The sequence below is a fragment of the Babylonia areolata genome, chromosome 18, assembly GCF_041734735.1.
Source record: "Babylonia areolata isolate BAREFJ2019XMU chromosome 18, ASM4173473v1, whole genome shotgun sequence".
In the NCBI taxonomy this organism is placed as follows: Eukaryota; Metazoa; Mollusca; class Gastropoda; order Neogastropoda; family Buccinidae; genus Babylonia; species Babylonia areolata.
Genome location: NC_134893.1, coordinates 32,442,101 through 32,461,077, shown reverse-complemented (window position 1 = coordinate 32,461,077; position 18,977 = coordinate 32,442,101). Strand labels below are relative to the sequence as shown.

Sequence of the window (18,977 nt, the reverse complement as noted above, 5' to 3'; positions counted from 1 at the left end):
GTGGGGTGTGTAATATCCAAACACATCTTTTCAGTCAGGAACATGATTTGTATCACATCCGGCCCGATCTCAGTATTTATCTTTAAGTGGGGTGGTGGGGGCGGGGGGAACGTGGTAGGTACGCTATCAATATGTGGTGAGCAAGCTGAATCCATATGTGCTGTACAATTTGATTAGTTACATGACAATCAACGATAACAAACAATCGAACGACTAGTTCGTTATACCACAGCCTAAACAGAGATTTAGAACGAACAGGTTGAAGGGCAGATGGGCGGGGTGGCGGAGGAGGAGTGTGTGTGTGTGTGTGTGTGTGTGTCACTTCAACCACCAGCCAAGCCGTTTTCTTTTAACGATGTTTACATTGCCATGCAATAAAATGATAGCACAGAATCGCGCATTGTGAGAAGAACATTTTTAATGGGAAGAGGGTGGGAGCGAGCAATGGGTGTACAAAAGAGACGTGTGGGGGGAGTGAGGGCGGGAGGGGGGGAGCACTTGCAGTGAGAGAGAAACTTCCTGGTACATGAGTGAAAGATAGGTCGTGACATTAAAACAGACTGGAAAAAGAACGAACGTACGAAACTGTTTAACTGAACATCGGCCAGGTCCACAATTCAAAACAGGGCATGCTTCTTTCCCGCAAGTGCGAACACCACGAAGCCATCACACAATCTTCATAAGCGGGGGCTCAAGCTGGTTCTCCCATCTTCCCTTTTAGACTCGTACTAAAAACAAGCGAATATTTTCCCACTAAACTGTAGATTAGAGTACAATAGAGGAATCGTGATGCAAAAGATTATGACAGGTAATGCACCACCAACATTAATAGACAAATTTTCTGTAAATTCATCAAGGACCCCCCCCCCCCCCCCCCCCCCATCGTATGCCATAATGTGTTATGTAAATCGTTCATTTTAATGATACTGTTTATCAAATGTGTATGGTTGACTGAGAACCTCCCTCACCCTCCATCCCCCATTCTGGTCTGTGCGCTGTGTGTTGTGTGTGTTTGTTTCTTTCATTTTGTTCATTTTTTTCCTGTGCATTTTACTAACACCATGCATGTGCCTGTATGCCGTGTGTGTGTGTGTGTGTGTGTGTGTCCTTTTTTTTCTTTTTTTAAGAAAAAAAAAATTCTTAAGTATTGTGTAGTGTTGATCCTATTCAGGGCTGGGACTGGATGTAAAAAAAGCACACCAGTGCTTATCTATTATCCTGGAAATAGAGAATTTTGTCTTGTCTGGTCTTCATCATATCCGTGCATCTGATTCGATCTCTGCTTTAAGCTCATCACTAAAAACCCATCTTTTTAAAACCTATCTTTAAACACTCTTAGCTTCCTTGTTCTCCAACACCACCAGTGTCAGCTCACTTTGGATGCATGAAGAGTGGCGGGGGGAGGGGGTTGAGGGGGAGAAAGAGTGGTCGTGAACGATTTATGTAATTTGTAATATTTTTTCTCTCATGTAAAGTGCCCCAAGCTTTTAGAGAAAGGGCACAAAATAAATGTACATTATCAATTTATTTCCTCCACCTCCAGTCTGATTACACTTGTGGACAAAATTAAAGTCAATAAACACAACTACATCATGAAAAAAAAACCTGATTACATACCTCAACAGTCTGATAGCTTATGCAGAACCTGTCGCTGCATGAATGTATTGAAAAGTTTGGGTTTCAGTCTGGACCGAATGTGTGATTCGTGTGTTTTCTTTATATCTTTTTTTTTTTCATTAAAATCCCCCAAGTGCTTCATTCCCTTCACCCAATTGGAATTCTTAACTTTGCCCAAGAGTAAGAAACAGTTACAATAATTATGGGAACTGTGTTGCGCATGTTGTATTAGTTACAATAACAAGATACAAATTTAGAAGTAGTGCTTTGTAAACAAGCAAAGCATTTTGGGCATCAAAGCCGCCCTGCTTCATGTAAATGGTCTGATTTAGAAATAAAAACTTTTGAGGATTTTCTCAAAGACACCTTTTGGGAAAATGCAACCTGTTCTTTATTTTCATAAGCAGACATCTCAGTGGTTTTCCATGATCATCTATTTTCACCCCATGAAGTCACAAGTGTGTAGAAAATCGGTAATAATCACGAGACTATTCTTGGGCAATATGCCTGACCAGCATTTTGAGTTCATGCAAAGGTCGAAATTCAGCTCCATCTTTTCCCTTCATACCAGAAGTGGTGAAAATGCATGTGGATCTGTCCTCATGTTTTGACACCTCCTTGAAACTGAAGCTGAATCTCTCTTTAAGATATGCGCATTGGTATGATGTCTGCAATGACAGGTAAAGGAAACCGAAATGAGACAGACCAGCTTAAACTTTGTAATGTACAATTCTTAAAAAAAAAACACACACACACACAAAAAAAAAAAAAATGTTGCATCACTCAGACTGCAGCAGACGGACCCAGATGTAGCGGTGTCAAGGGGACTTGGAATGAGCAGTGTGGGAGTAATGCCACTCAAACTGCATATCAGGGGCAGTAGAAATAATGGGTGCAATAGCTGAGCAGTTAAAGTGTTGGACTATCAATCTGAGGGTACTGTGTTCGAATCCCAGTCACAGCACCTGGTGTATAAAGGGTGGAGATTTTTCCTATCTCCCAGGTCAACAGATGTGCAGACCTGTTAGTGCCTGAACCCCCTTCCTGTGTATACGCCTGCGAAAAATCAAATACACACATCAAATATCCCACAATCCATGCCAGCATTTGGTAGGTTATGGAAACAAGAACATACCCAGGCATGCACCCCCACCCCAAAAACAGAGTATGACTGCCTACATGGCAAAGGTAAAAGCAGTCAGACACATAAAAGCCAACTGGCACATGTGTATAATTTTCCAGTGAACTTGGGGGTCACAGCCCATGAATAACAAGATCCTTTTAAAAGCAGAAAAAATGACACAAGTTAGTGCCTTTGTGTGCTAAAGTGAACGCCAAAACAGTTTATGAGCTGGTTTGTTCGGTTTTGCTTTTTACAGTTCATGAATGCTGGTTTGTTTGGTTTTTGGTGTGTGTTTTTTTTTGTTTTTTTTTACAAAACACAAGGAGAATCTTTTTCTTTTCATGTGTCAGCACTGAAATATTTCAACTGCACACACACATTGGCTCTATATATACACATAGAAAAGCAAGCATATGTACATTTTGTTTTTAATATATGAATGAAACCAAATCAAACCCAATAAAAAATAAAAGTATATATATATATATAATTATGTATGTTAATCATGGTTTAAAAAAAACCAAAGTTCCTCATATACTACAAACACTGAGCTATATTGAATTGTAAGTTGTAATATGGCCTAAACAAAAAAAACAAGCATGGAAGAAAGAGAGCGAGAGGGTGGGGAAGGAAGAGTTATGCAGCAGTTCATTCACTTATGCCAGCTGTATCAAGTGTTACACAGGAAAGACATTCACATTCAGCAGAAATAAAAACCACTGAATATATGTTACGAACATGGGTAACCTGTTGCCGTACCTGAAGAAAGAACCCTTGATTTGGATAAATTTTATACTCATATTTCAACAAAAACAGAGGGCACAAAACCAAATGTAAAGTTTCATGTGAACAGACCTTCAAGCATTCTTCAAGGGGTTTTTTTTGTTGTTGTTTTTTAAACAATGACCATAAAAAGTATCAAAAAGGCATACTGATGGTAAGTACAATTATGAGAAAAGAACTGATGTGTGTGAATATATGTGCAGAGAAAGGCTGCTGAGTAGGCACATCTGTCTCTGTAAGTGTGTATGTATGTTCACACATGTCCGTTCTCATGTACCTTTCCTCTCTTTTTCATTTTTTGATCAATTCATAACACAAAGAAACAGAGGTAAATTAGAGCATTTTGAAGATGATGCTGTATGTTAAGGCCAAGAATAATAGATGTCTGTATAGTTCTGCCTATTAACTTTGGTCCTACTTGTATTTTCCATAACCAACAGGACACAAATATTTACAGAGAACACAGTGAAAAGCGATGTACTGTGAAGCATCAAAGACAAAAGCATACATTTTTTTTTCTGTCTGCTTTAAATGATCTGAGCAGAAATAAGATGTTCTACACAATGGTTAATTTGCTGGCAAACAAAATAAGTACAATCACTCTTAAAATTCACTAGAATTAACATGTTCTTGACTACTTTTAACACTGGTAATTATAACTTACTGGCATATCATAGTAGAAATGTGTTTTAACTACTGTTTACTTCACTGGTATTTAGCTCATGATACACTAAACATTCCTGATACACCTTTTAGCTGATTCCAGCCCTGAAATGGCCCCTTTGAGCTATAAGCAACATGATTTAGTTTCGTCAGTCATATTTCTGTCAGTACTTTTTATCTGGATACTGATAATATCTAAGAGGAAATAAACTCAAATCTAATTTCACCAAGAGCTGGACAGCATAAAACAAAAATGTAAATCACCTTCTCTGAACATTTGACACAGCAGACAAACCAAAAATATATCATTATGTTCTCTTTTATCTATGTAACTGTCTCTGCCAATTTGCCAGTTCTGACACACCCAGCCTAACTTTTGCTGTTGCATGTTTCAGAAGTTCATGCATATCCGAGCATTACATAAATAGTGTTATAATAATTATGTTTGTACCAGAATATTCAATACATGCTACATATTTCACTGTTCTGAACAAGATCATGCCTTCTTTTTTTGCCTTGTAAACAATCAAAAGAGAAAGAAAATGACAGATACATTTAAAAGTGGTCCTTTCAATTCGGCATCTTTGTGTTACTCTACCTCATCCATATTTTTTTTTTTCTAGAGGCAACAGGAATAAAGCCACAACCTTCTTGGGTATACAAGGATGGGAAGTTGAGAGATTCATGGCTCACTTTTCTTTACCATGAGAAGTGCATCAGCTCAAAATGTTATTCATCAAAGTTCCATTGATTTTTGTTGTTGTTTTTTTGTTTTGTTTTGTTTGTTTGTTTGGGTTGTTTGTTTTTGTTTTTGTTTTTTGTTTTTTTTTGGGGGGGTATTAATTCAAATCTTAAGACATTTCTCAATACTAACACACACCATCCCCTCACACACAATCAAAGAAGATGATAAATTGGCTGCAATAACGGGCTCAAATTTGTATCATTTTTCAAAATAAAAGTACCACTATCTTTTCCTTTTCCAAATCAAAATGGTAAAAACAAATTTCTACGCAAACACTATAGCCTCATGCACAGTCAAAGCAGATTATATATCAGCTGTAATACGTGGAAATCACATGGAAAACACAATAGTCATATAAAATGACCGGCTCTGTACAAAACATGCTGGCAAGAAGAAAAGTCTAGATTTTACCAGTCTGTCCTTTACTTGGTCTTACTATGTGTGAGTGTGTGGAATGTGCATGTGTGTGCGCGCGCGCTCATGTGCATGTGAGAGTGGATGGTACTGGTGCACATGCATGAATGCTTGCAGGACACAAGCACACTCTAATCAACCAAGGTATTCTCCCTTCCTTTCACACTGACCTGATGCATGATAATACACCGCATCTAACAAGATTATCACCAAACACACAGGACATTATTTACAGTACATCACATCTAGCATGATGATCATCAAAATGGTCAATCACACATACAAGGCGTGATTTTTTATTTTAAAAATATCAATAGAACATTAAAGGAGAACACAAATGAATTTTTTATTATCAAATTACAAAAATAACTTTTTTGTACTGAAAATCATATCAAGAAAGATTTTTTTTTTCAATGTCAGAATGAAAATGAATTTGGGACATCAACAGAGGACCTGTTGTTCTAAGCCAAGTCCCTTATTCTGTATCCATTTTGTTAAGTCCTATCCAAAAAAGAAAAAAAGAAAGAAGCACAATCATAGATTTTAAAAAACAACACCCAAAACACTCTTTCTTCTCAACAACCTCAAATGTATAAACATAAGAAAGACAAATAAAAATGAAATAAAAAGCATCTTGTAATGACAACAGTGCTTTTCAATATTTCATGAAGAAAGTACGGGCATAACAGTAAACCTGTATATATGGACCATATATACAAAAACGTTTAAGCACTAACAATGGACTGGTCACATTTTTTAACGTTTCCTTCTGACAAATCACTACAGCAGAAAACCCTCAAAGAATCAGCAATGCCACTAAAATGAGCAAATAAAGTTTTTGGACAAATACAAATTTTTACCTAAAACATATCAAGTAGAAAAAAAAATAAACGGGTCTGTGAAAAAAAAAAAAAAAAAAAGACAGGTCATGTCAAAACATAGGTCATGTAGAACAAAATAACACCATTTTGTGACACACATGATTATACTTGTTATTTCCACTCATCAACAAAAGAGCGAAAAGAATTATCACATAAAAAAGAAAGAAAAAAAAAAAGAGAAAAAAAAACAAAACAAAAAAAACAGGAAGTAATTCTTCTTTTTTTTTTCTTCTTTTTTTAAAACACACAGAAAAAAAAGACAAACTCTCCATCAAATTAGTTTCCCTCCCAATCAATTTTGTGTGTTGTTTAATAGCCAGCAAGAGTGGCATGAAGGTGGGTGGTCAATACCCATGCAGCAGTTGAGCTCTCCAGGCGGTTGCTGAGCTTACATCCGGTTCCAGCGGGAGATCTGCTGGCGACAGTTGGGGCAGGTGTGAATCACATCCTGGCACCCATCCATGCAGAACGGGATCAGACAGCAGCCCAGCTGACACCTGTCGAAATAGTGCCATGGGATAATATCAAGAAATAATCTACTTTGATAGGAAAACATAAACACTTGCAGGCAGAAGAAACAAAGAAGAAAAGATAGAATAATCCATGGTGCTCTCATTGTAGCGACGTGCTCTCCCTGGAGACAGGAGCCCATATTTCACACAAAGAATTCAGTTGGGACAGAAGTATAATACAACACAATGTGCATCAGATCACAGAACCTTCACACTATTCTTTTCAGCAATCTGCTTATAATGCCAAACTGACTTGGGTCCAGAAAAAAAAAAACTTTCTAGAAAGAGACACACCTGATGTAGCGTTTAACTAGTTAAGTCACATATACAAGCATGCACGCACATATGCGTGCGCACACGCACACACACAAACACTGAGACACATATCAAAACATCCACATGATATCTGTATCAGATAACAGAACCATCACACTATTTCACCAACCTATTCTTTTCAGCAATCCACATGTAATACCAAACTGACTTGTGTAAAAAATATATATATAAAAAACAAGCTATGTGACATTTTATACTCACACACACAAGAATGCAGGCATGCATGCACAAACGCACACAGCAAAACATGCAGATACACTCATCCATTTGAAAGATAAACTCACATATACTTCTTATCATAAACTCATACACATGAATTAATTGAAACAAAACCTCACATACATACTTCTAATCTTGCACATTACCAGTCATAATATACCTCAAACTCTGTAAGAACCCATGATAATCTACATGTGTAATTAAAATACAGATTAGAAACAAAATAACTGCAACTTGGACCATTTCCTAACATGGACACAAGCATTCTCAAATCACAAAAATGCTAAAAACGAAGCAAACAAAAAGATTAACCATACACAACAGAATAAGTTCAATAACTAATGTGTAAAGGGTCCGAATGTGCCGCTTTAGAACACTTGGCATCACAATACAATGACAACAACTGCTTGAAAGCCAGCAGGAAAGCTTACCCCACGAGGCACAGGATGACACACATCAGCCAGGAGAATGTTCCAGACTCGTACTGAGTTGCAGTGACAATGTCCGCACGACAATGGGGGCACTGTGTGCGCACTGGGGACTCATGAAACGTCTGCAATAAAGGTCAGCTGAAAGTACATTCAACACAAAAACTAAACAAATAAGGTCTCCTTAAAACAGTTCATTGCATTCCTCTTGAGCCAAAGAAAATGATAGTGGTTATGTTATTGTGTCTGCCATATTTTTCATGTAATACTTTAATAGTGATTGCAGTGAACACACACTTCTTGCCATTAATAAGATGACTATTGTCACAACAAGAGCATATTAGTTCATTATCACCATTGTCATTTTCTGAACACTAATACTATAACCTGGGTTACTGTTGATAAAATCATCCATACTGTGTACAGTATGTTTATTTTGCTGCTTCTGTCCTCAAGATTGCGGCAATCATGGCCATGGGTGAGGTAAGGTAATGTAGAAACCGATAGGACCTGGTGGAGGTAGGGATCAGGGAGTGGGAAATGTAAGGGTAGTGTCTGGATGCCTTGTGGCTGCATTGTAAGGGTAGTGTCTGGATACCTTGCGCATAAGTTGCAAGAACTGTAAGGATGGTGTTGGGATACCCTGCGTGTAAGTTGCGAGCATTGTAAGGGTGGTGTCTGGATGTCTTGTGGGAATTTCAAGGGTGTTTTTGGGATGCCTTGCACATAAGTTGTGAGAAATGTAAGGGTGGTGTCTAAAATGCCTTGCAGGAATTGTAAAGGTGGTGTCAGGATGTCTTGCAAGAATTAAAAGGGTGGTGTCGGGATGCCTTGTGGGAACTGTATGAGTGGTGTCGGGACAGCGGATGCCTTGCTGGAATTGTAAGGGTGGTGTTGAGATGCCTTGCAGAAATTGTAAGGGATGGTGCACAGGCAGGATAGGAAGGGGTGTTGACCACTTCATTCATGTGACCTTAACAATATTGTCATGTGAGTGCTTTTTTTTTTTTTTTTTTTTTTTTTTAATGATTCTCTTGAATCTTACAACAACATCAGAGAAAACATGAAGTGTTTTTATGCCATAAAAATAAATCAAGTTTGATTGGTCTCTTATGGCTATACAATGGATTCTTCTCCTTTTTCTTCATTTTACAGTAAGATACTTTTATATGAAATTTTGATTCTTCATATCTATATCATCCCACAAGCTGTAAAAGGAACTCACACACACACACACACACACACATTCTCACCACATACTCCCCAACTTCTCTCTTAAAACTGTCAGCACCATTCTTATCAGTTATCTGCTCCCCTTTCCTGCAACCCAGTACACACACACACTCCACACAGGCCATCAGACAACCACAACACTGAACACACCCATCCCAATTACTCACTCCAAACCTCACAGTAGTCTCATCCATGGATCCCCACTCTCATATATCCTGTTCCACCACACATTAATCCCCATTCACTCCTCATTAATGTGAAGTGGTGGCCAAGTGGTAACACATCCACTTGGGAAGCAAGAGAATCTTAGGGTACTGGATCGAATCCCACACTTGTCAGATTTTGTCTTCCCTGCCACTAGACCTTGAGTGGTGGACTCAACGCTAATCACTTGGATGAGACAACAAAACATGGTCCTATGTACAGTATGCACTTAGGACATGTAAAAGAACCCACGGGCAACAAAAGGATTGTTCCTAGCAAATTCTGAAGAAAAACTGACTCTAATATGCATGTGAATACATACACATAACTGAAGCCTGAGTGAATGACACAGGACACATATGATTTGTGCCTAAAGCCATCTGTCAGTGAGCTCTACCCAGTGAAGCAGCTTGTTGTGCAAATGACTCCATGTCAGTAAAAACCCCGAGAGTTTCATCTCTGTTCCAAGGTAAGGACCATAGAAATATCACCACTATTACTACTACTATTACTGCTAATGATAACAATAATCATAATAATAAGAATAATGCAAACAAAACTCCACCAACCTGAACGATGGTCATGGCAGGTTGGGTCACCACAACAGTGCTGTGAGCAGCTCCACCAGCCGGAGGGTAACCCCCTTGAGGTGGGGCGTAGCCAGCTGCTGGAGGGGGGTAGCCCCCCTGAGGTGGGGGATAGGCACCAGGAGTAGGCTGTCCATAGCCCTGGGGCGGGTAGCCTGCCTGCGCTGTAAGACACAGGCCATTGGTATCCATGTATACAGCGTACAAATATAATGCCAAACACAGCCTTCTTCATTAGTTCATAGTTGTTAAAACGACCCCTAGACAACCTGAATGTAAAATTAATTAAAGGCTGCATACATGAAAATATGACGTAGTTTCGATTTTTAAATTTAAGACCTGTGTTCCCCACCAAAGCTGACCTTTGCAGTTTCATTCTTAGTCTTATTTTCAAAAAGATGGTGATAAAAACTGCTAGTAAATTCAGATTTATTCACATTTACTAAATTTCAGATTTATTCCAATTTATTTGATCATTATATGTTCCAACACAGTCTGATACTGGTAAGTTTTCACTTCACTATTTCAAAACTTACTTTAAACTATTAGTTTTATGAAACATTTTCCTGATCAACTGCCGTTGTTGTGACCATGTCAGCTCAACTTTATTCTAGTTAAAAAGCGATATTCAAATGAGCTGACATGTACTATAATGCACATATAATTAACAATTTTGGGAGAAACAATCAAATATTTTTTTCTAGCACAGTTATACCTAACAGTCATGCTACATTAACGCTCAACACACTGTATTAGTGTATAATAATACAAATCAATCCCTCTTCCCTTAAACCCCCTTTTCTTTTTTCTTTTTCTTTCTTTTTTTTTAATCAATCTGGAATTCTGTCTTTTGGTCTAGCTTTACTTTGCGCAGAGCTATTGTTCCCAACAATACTGGTGGCACACCATTGCATATACGAGACTGGGAGGCTTAATTATCAGAAACTAAGAAGACTTAAGCCCAAGCCCCCCCCACCCCCCACCCCCCCCAAACACACACACACACAAAATTAAAAATTATTTCAGAAAATCCCAACCTATTCATTCCTAGGCAAAATCTCTCTTATTAGTTTGACGACAAGAACTTGCGATGAGTATGAGACGAGATACAATACAGTTTCAGTTTCAGTTTCACTTTCTCAAGGAGGCGTCACTGCGTTCGGACAAATCCATACACGCTACACCACATCTGTTGAGCAGATGCCTGACCAGCAGCATAACCCAACGCGCTTAGTCAGGCCTTGAGTGCATGCTTACATATTTGTGTACCTATGAAAGTGGATTTCATTTTATGTAATTTCGCCAGAGGACAACACTCTCGTTGCCATGGGTTCTTTTTCAGTGCGCCAAGTGCGTGCTGCACACGGGACCTCGGTTTATCGTCTCATCCGAAAGACTAGACGCTCAGTTTGATTTTCCAGTCAAACTTAGGAGAAAGGGCGAGAGCGGGATTCGAACCCACACCCTCACGGACTCTCTGTATTGGCAGCTGAGCGTCTTAACCATTCTGCCACCTTCCTCCTACAATACAACAGAATACAACACAATACAATACAATACAACAGGACAATAATTGAGTACAATGGTAAAACATCAAGAAAAGTGTGCAATCTGTGACAGAGGAAATTTTCTATCTAAAAAACTTAGCCGTATGAAGTGCACAGGAACAGGTGTCGAGATGGCTGCCGGAAAAAGAGGGCGCTAGCCAGGGGGACAAAGGGGACGTTACCTACTTCCAGGAGGTTATCGGCCGTAGTTCTCTCATTTTCTCCGCATAGGCGGATAGTAGTTTGCACAGGACAGGAATGTCAGACCCCTGCCGGAGTCTGCACTAGTTGGGTCACGGTAAGTATGTTTTACTATCCGCCTATGCGGAGAAAACGAGAGCAACTTTATAACAATGATTATATGGTGAAACAATGAAGACTGGGGTTCAGGCATGTAACATTTTTACATTGTTTGAAAGGATGAACACTGCTTGTGTAACACTAACAGATCTATCCTCCTTTTGAGCTGGCCTGTGGGGATGATCCCTTGCAAAATCCAAATCTTGAACAGAACCTCCCCAAAACCTACGAAGAAATACTTACATTGTGTGAAGCGACACCTACACTGTGTGAAGCAACACATCTGCATGAGAGAAAAATCCTACACAAATCTCATGTCTCCTATTGCATTTGTCAACAGTACCTTCAACATTTATTTATTCCTACATGCTCATGTCCATTTTTGAATGAGTCTCCACCACTGATCAATATATTACATGACAAAATGAAGCAACAACAACAAAAAACAAATCATTATCTTGTACAGATCTACTTATTTAGAAATGTTCTTTATCTCTGGATCCAGGTGTTCAGTCCTTAAAACTTGAAGTACACAAGAAAAACATACTGCATCATTTGCCCACAATTCTCGTAAGCAATTTTTTTTTTTTTTTTTTACACACTCCTACCTGGGGGGTATGGCCCAGCTTTGTTGTCTGCCACTGTACTGTAAGGTGGTGGTGGTGCGTCCGCCATTTTAGCCAATCAATTTGCAAATATCTGGAATACAAAAAGAATGAAACACTCATGACTCAATGACTTTGTTACTACATGTATCAAAACAAACTGTAATCATCATGTCATTAAATATCATACTGAAAACAATAAATTCTTGATTAATCTTTTCCCTTTCTTTTTTCTTCCACCATGCAACACTTGAGTAAAATGACATATGATATCATTATGATCAATGATTATATCACATTCCAATTTTTGTAGGTCATCTCACCAAGAAAGGCATATTTTTATCAAACTAAACTGAGGTATTTTGTCTTTATTCAGTTAAAATATAATTATGAATCACAGGACTTTATACAACATGGTAATTGATACTTGTCATTACTCAGTAAGCTGAATGAAAAAGGAAATTTTCTTCCTAAAATTACGTATATCAATTTACCAATATCTTACTGAAGCACAATTTTATTTCTATCATTAACATGATCAATTACATCAAACACTGTTGTGACACAAACATTTTCAAATCCTGACTCAGATATTTTCGCAACAGGAACAATATCTCTGGTGAGACAAAATTGTGTGTCATGTTCTAAAAATATCATTATCAGAATTCAGATCTATACTTTTGTATTCTTTTGATGCTGTACTGCATTTGGAACAAACAATATTTCATCAAAGATAACTTATACACAGGCTTTGTTTTTTTATGAATGAGAAGTGGGTGATGGAAGAAGGGGAAGGAAGAAATCTTTTATCTTTAAGTGGGGTGTGTGGGTGGGGGGGGGGGGGGGGGAGGGGATGTTGGGAACATGTCAATATTATCATATTTGATATATGGTGAGAGGATGAGGGGGGCATGTTCGTTCTTAACCCTATTCAAGTTCAACTTCAAACCTGTCACCTGTTTTCACATTCAATGTCATTGCGCAATCGCAGGATGCATGTTTTTTTGTTGTTGTTGTTGTTGAATCATTCAGAACAATATTAAGGAATCAAGTTAAAATCTACAAATCTGTGTACAATGTATTTTGCAGAATGTTGAAAATTCGTTTATAAAAAAAAAAAATCCTAAGGGAAAACAACGGGCAAAAACAACAGCTGCAAATTGCAGAAAGACTGCGACAGTGACAAAATATGTTAAGTAAAGTTTATGACACATTTTACTGTATCAGCATTACATGCTGCCAGTTTTTAAATGAACGAACAACTCATCTTAAACAATGATGTGTGTGTGTGTGTGTGTGTGTGTGTGTGTTAATAATCACAATTAAGTAACCAGGAAGGCACGAAGAACTGCCCCACATACTGATCGCTTGCATTCCTGAGTAATTTTGACTCATTTTAAACAACAATCCTGTGTGACGCGAGTTATTCTAGAGGTTCCAAACAGGTGAAATTAACTGGCAGATATAAATTAATCCATATGTGTCATTTTATCCACAACAATTTTACACACAGACAGAAAACTTACACAGTACTCAGTTTCCGACAGCGCCCCTCACCAGGAAGTCGTTCGCCTCTTTCTGATTCCCGGATCTTAAGTGTCGTGTGGAAAAAAACTAAGCAAAATGAAAACGCGTTTGCGTGTGGATCAGCGTGTTTAGAGTTCGTTCCATGCAGCTGAATATCAAAAATAAAATACTACACTTCAGAAAATTCTCAAATGTAAAAAAAAAACTTAATTTGCGCGAATGAAACATTTTCTTTTACATTTATAACAAAGCCAACGCCCTTTCCCCAAGTTAGCCGGTGAAAAACGTACTTTTTACCCTCCAATAATTTTGCACAGGGGTAATTTTTTCGTGCCTGGATTTTATTCCTGAGTAAACAAAGTATTCTTGCAAAGGTTTTACTCGATCCTTCGTCAGATAAAATCAACCGACCGGGCCAGTTACCTCTCATCCCAAAACAAGATATCACCAGATGTTACGTTTTCGACGGACCAAGTCTCTTCTGAGTCTATCAAAGACAACTTCACATAATTATAAGAAAAGAAAAAAGAAGAAAATCTTGAAATAACATAAACTGGCACACTCATTCATCTGACATGTGCACACAAATGCCCACTATAATATAATGATATATACAGTGTTCACTGACGTATAATGTCCAAAGTGGACTCGGATTTAAATCAGAATAGAAGTTAGTTACAGAAAACTTATTTTGTGATATAGCAGAGGGTGTAATGGGACACAGTATCAAATTTTGATTCCATATAGCAACACATAACACTTGCATCTCTACCACTTCCGTAAATAAAGTTGTTCGTTCATGTCAGTGCACTGCGATTGTCCCTCTAGACGTAGCCGAAACGGCTGAACAACTCCGAGTCAGTTGTTCTGAGAAAAGTTTTGTATTTATTGTTAATATCATGATGGTGATGATGATGACAGTGATGATTTGGTGCAACAGTAGTGAATTAAGTGAATCAGTAGTAGCAGGCTGCCAGTGGTTGTAGCAGGGATTGTCACAAGTTCCGCACAAAAAAGCTTCTTTCATTGGGGAAAAAAAAAAAAAAAAAAAAAAAAAAAAGCTGGCGTCGGTGTGTCAGAGTCCAACTGATGTATAAATTCTGCTGTTCCTAGCTAGTTATGACTATAAGCACCGGTTGATCGTTGTTCACTTCAGTGGAGGACTTCCACAATCAGGCTACTCCTCGAGTCCGCCGTCTGTATTAAGTCATGTGGCGGCCTGTTTACCTTCATTCAAAGTTTTCCACCACAAAATCAAAGAAGAGTGAGTTCATGGATCCCACTGCATGGTCAGGTGTGCGCGCATGTTTGAGAGAGAGAGAGAGACAAGACAAGACAAGACAAGACAAATTCTTTATTTCGAGGATAATAGATAAGCACTGGTGTGATTTTTTACATCCAGTCCCCGCCCTGAATAGGGTCTACACTATACAATACTAAATAAAATGAAAGCATGGTGTTAGTAGAGATACATAACAGAACGAAGTGACGCCTCCTTGAGAAACTGAACTTGAACTGAGACGACAGCCTCAGTTTACTGGCAAGCGATACCAGTAGCAGTTGAGGGGTTAAAGCACCCGCCATGCCGGCAGTTATGAATATTGGAATGAATGGTGCAACAGTCCTCTCTCTCTCTCTCTCTCTCTCTCTCTCTCTCTCTCTCTCTCTCTCTCTCTCTCTCTCTCTCTTCTCTTCTCTTTTTTTGATGCATTGAATTATTTATTCTTGAAAATGGCACAGGACACAGGATTGTTGACATACATTTCCGTTGCTGTCCCTGTGACTCAGTTGAATAATTCAACACCGTGCTGCCGCTATACCCTTCAAACCGAATGTCAGCTGGGATGACGACGATGTTATAGTATTTCTGACTTTAAGGGAATCCATTGCCCATTCAGCATTTAAGTCCTCAGTTTAAACAAGGGGTGAGGTGTGACAATTTCACTCAGCCCCCCCCCCCCCCCCCCCCCCCCCGCCCCCTCGCCCCTTAGCCCCCCCCAACTTCCCCCCCTCCCCCCGACCCCCCTGCACCCTCCCCCCTCCCCCGCCCCACCCCCTCTCCCCCTTGTTCCAGCCACGGCCTCAAATTATCTAAAACTGAAAAAAAAATCTGTTGATTTCAGTGCACACAAAAAGTCCTTTTTCCTGGGAACTGAAAAAATGCGTGCTATCGCCTCAACAAAAATACCTCCCCGTGGTATGTCTTCAATGCAAGGGTCGTGTAGACCATGCATTCAATGGCAACATCAAATTAGTTTGGAGTTTCAGCGTCAGCTTTGTTCTTTCACGCCAACTTCGTCCCCCAAGGGCTATCACTTCGACCACTCTTACATTCTTATTGTCCTGGGTTGTTTCCCGTTAATGGGAGTTGTACATGACATCCACTTTTTTTCCTTTTTTTAAAACATTTTTTTATTTATTTTTTTTTCTCAAACAAAACAAAAATCAATAATATTTTCAGTGTTCCTTAGCGTGACATATGAGATCAACCCAATTACACTAAAATAAACAACAGACTGTGCCCAAAGGAGTGATGGCCTAGAGGTAATGCTTCCGCCCAGGAAGCGAGAGAATCTGAGCGCGCTGGTTCGAATCAGGGCTCAGCCGCCGATATTTTCTCCCCCTCCACTAGACCTTGAATGGTGGTCTGGACGCTAGCCATTCGGATGAGACGATAAATCGAGGTCCCGTGTGCAGCATTCACTTAGCGCACGTAAAAGAACCCACGGCACCAAAAGGGCTGTTCCTGGCAAATTCTGTAGAAAAATCCACTCGGATAGGAAAAACAAATAAAATATATTCATTGATACAGTGTAATGGTCTTACCTCTGCAAATTATTTACATTGTCCATAGATTGTCTTGGTGTTCCCCCTGTACCTATCACCATTTTCTCTTTCAGTCTGTTTTCTTCTTTCTTTCCTGCTTCTTTCACATTCATTCATTCACACTTTTTTTTCTCTGTCACTTCCTCTCTCTCGCCTTTCTCTCTCCGGAATTTTTCTTTGGCATTTGTCATTTTTACACTGTTTTCTCTCTTCATGTCACCTTTATCATTGCTGTTTGACATTGGTCTGACATCACTCTGAGTGCTGGTATCAAGAGTAGGTCTGAGCATTTTCCTATTTCTGCCATACATCACATTTTGTTCATCCTTGACAACATAAGATCTTGGTGTGTCATGAGGGAAAGCTATTTCTGCCCTTTTCAACTTGTTACCAAACTGCATCATGACTGGGTTACCTGCTTTAATGACTGACAAGTTTGTGCCTGCTGTCTTGTCAAAGTATTCCTTTTTGCTTCATGAGTTCTGGTTTTGAGAAGTTCTGCTCTTGTTGACAGTGTCGATTTGAGTTTTCTACCCAAGGACATTTCTGCAGGTGATTGTCCTGTGTCAAGTGTAGTGTTTCTGTATGTCAGGAGCGCTGTGAATGGGTCTTTGGACTTAGTCATAAGGTGTTTGACTGTTTGAACCATTCTTTCGACCTGACCATTTGCCTGTGCATGGTATGGGCTTGTGGTGATGTGTTTGATTTTACACTCTTTCATGAAATCTGCAAATTCTACACTTGAAAACTGAGGTCCATTGACTGTGATCAATTGATCACGTATGCCATGCCTAGCTGTCAGACTTTTAATGTTGCCTATAACACATTAAATTTTCTGTGCGGAGGTTGTCAAGCTTTATGAATTCAGGCCATTTTAAATAGTAGTCTGGGACTAGTAAGTATTGTGTTTTCTGGTGTTCAAAGATATCAGCTGAGGTCTTTGCCCATGGTTATCTGGAATGTTTACTGGAATCATCGGTTTTTTTGGGATTTGCTTTGGCATTCTCAGCACAATGTCTGCATGATGCTACATTGTCTTCAATCTGTGATGACATCCCTATCCAGAAAATGCATTCTCTTGCAAAGTTTTTGCATTTCACAATCCCAAGATGTGATGCATGAACTCTCTGAAGCATTTCTGCCTGAAGTGATTTTGGAACAACTTGTCTGAAACCTCTAAATCTCAGACCATCAGTGTGTGCGTGAGTTCATCTCTGAAGGACCAGTATGGTTTTTCAGTACATCCAGTTCTGCATCTTTCGCTGTTTCTATTTGAAACTGTACGTATTTCTTTTCTGATATAGGCAAGTATGACCTTGGGTTGATTGAGTTGATTTCTTTTTCTGGAACCATTTCCTCTTTGGTTTCATAAAGGTATGACCTGCTGAGAGTGTCAGCTGCATACATTTCCTTTCCTGGTTTGTATTTTACCTTGATGTCTTACTTCTGTAGTTGAAGCATGAATCTTTGCCGACGCACAGGTGCTTTGTGTAGTGGCTTTGTGAATATCGACTTTAGTGGTTTGTGGTCAGTTTCTACATCTACCTTTCTTCCATACACATATTTACGTGTGGAAATTCACACACCCAAACACATCTGCCAGAGTTTCCATTTCTATCTGTGCATAATTCTGTGTGTTTTTTGTGAGAGCACGTCACGCATAAGCAACTGGTTATCATTCTTGCAGCAGACAGCAACCTAGTCTTGTTGATGATGCATCAACTGACAATGTCAGCTGTTTTGCTGCGTGCGTAGTACTTGAGTACTGGTGCTTCAGTCACAAGTTTCTTTATTTTCTGGAAACTCATTTCTTTTTTGTCTGACCATGACCACTCCACATCTTTCTCTGTGAGCCTCCTGGGTGGATTGCTTTCATCAGCCATTTTGACAAGAACTTTCCTGGGTATGTATGAATGCTAGAAAGGTCATGAGTTCTTTCTTGTTTTGCGGACTGGAAATGTTTTGTACTGCTCTGATCTTTTCAGTGTAGCCAAGTGCTCAGCTGGCTTCAGATACTGCTTCACGCACAAGCTGTATAGCAGACGCCTTTTTCGCATCTAACCTGCCAGTCTTCAATGACCTGCGCAGAATGCCTGACTTCATTTCAAATTGTAAATGCAAAGTCCCTTTTAAACAACTGCTCCTAAACATCTATTAAATCATGTCTCTGTATCGTTAACTGCAATATATTTGTTGTGCTTACACACACACTTTAATCAGTTAGAAGCCTATTTGATTTTAGTCTAATGGTTCATCAATGTAAAGATTTCAACTGACCCAAAGCTTACGTCATTTTGTGTTTCTCGTCACACATAATGCAACAGTTACAATTCTGTATGTGACTGCTGTTGGAAACTAAAACCACACCATTATAGTGTTTGGATGAGAATAAATCAGGTATCTAAAAGATACAAAGCTGATTTTCGT

General features: G+C 39.1%; 1 protein-coding gene across 1 annotated transcript; it reads right to left on the bottom strand.

Moving 5' to 3' along the window:
* Nucleotides 1-3,150: 3,150 nt before the first annotated feature.
* On the bottom strand, nt 3,151-13,830 carry LOC143292674 (lipopolysaccharide-induced tumor necrosis factor-alpha factor homolog). The gene is made up of 5 exons (XM_076603179.1): nt 13,724-13,830; nt 12,201-12,291; nt 9,728-9,909; nt 7,725-7,846; nt 3,151-6,723 (listed from the first exon to the last, which is right to left on the bottom strand). Exons 2-5 carry the CDS (start codon nt 12,265-12,267, stop codon nt 6,615-6,617), a joined length of 480 nt encoding a protein of 159 aa, XP_076459294.1. The 5' UTR covers nt 12,268-12,291; nt 13,724-13,830; the 3' UTR covers nt 3,151-6,614.
* Nucleotides 13,831-18,977: the final 5,147 nt, after the last annotated feature.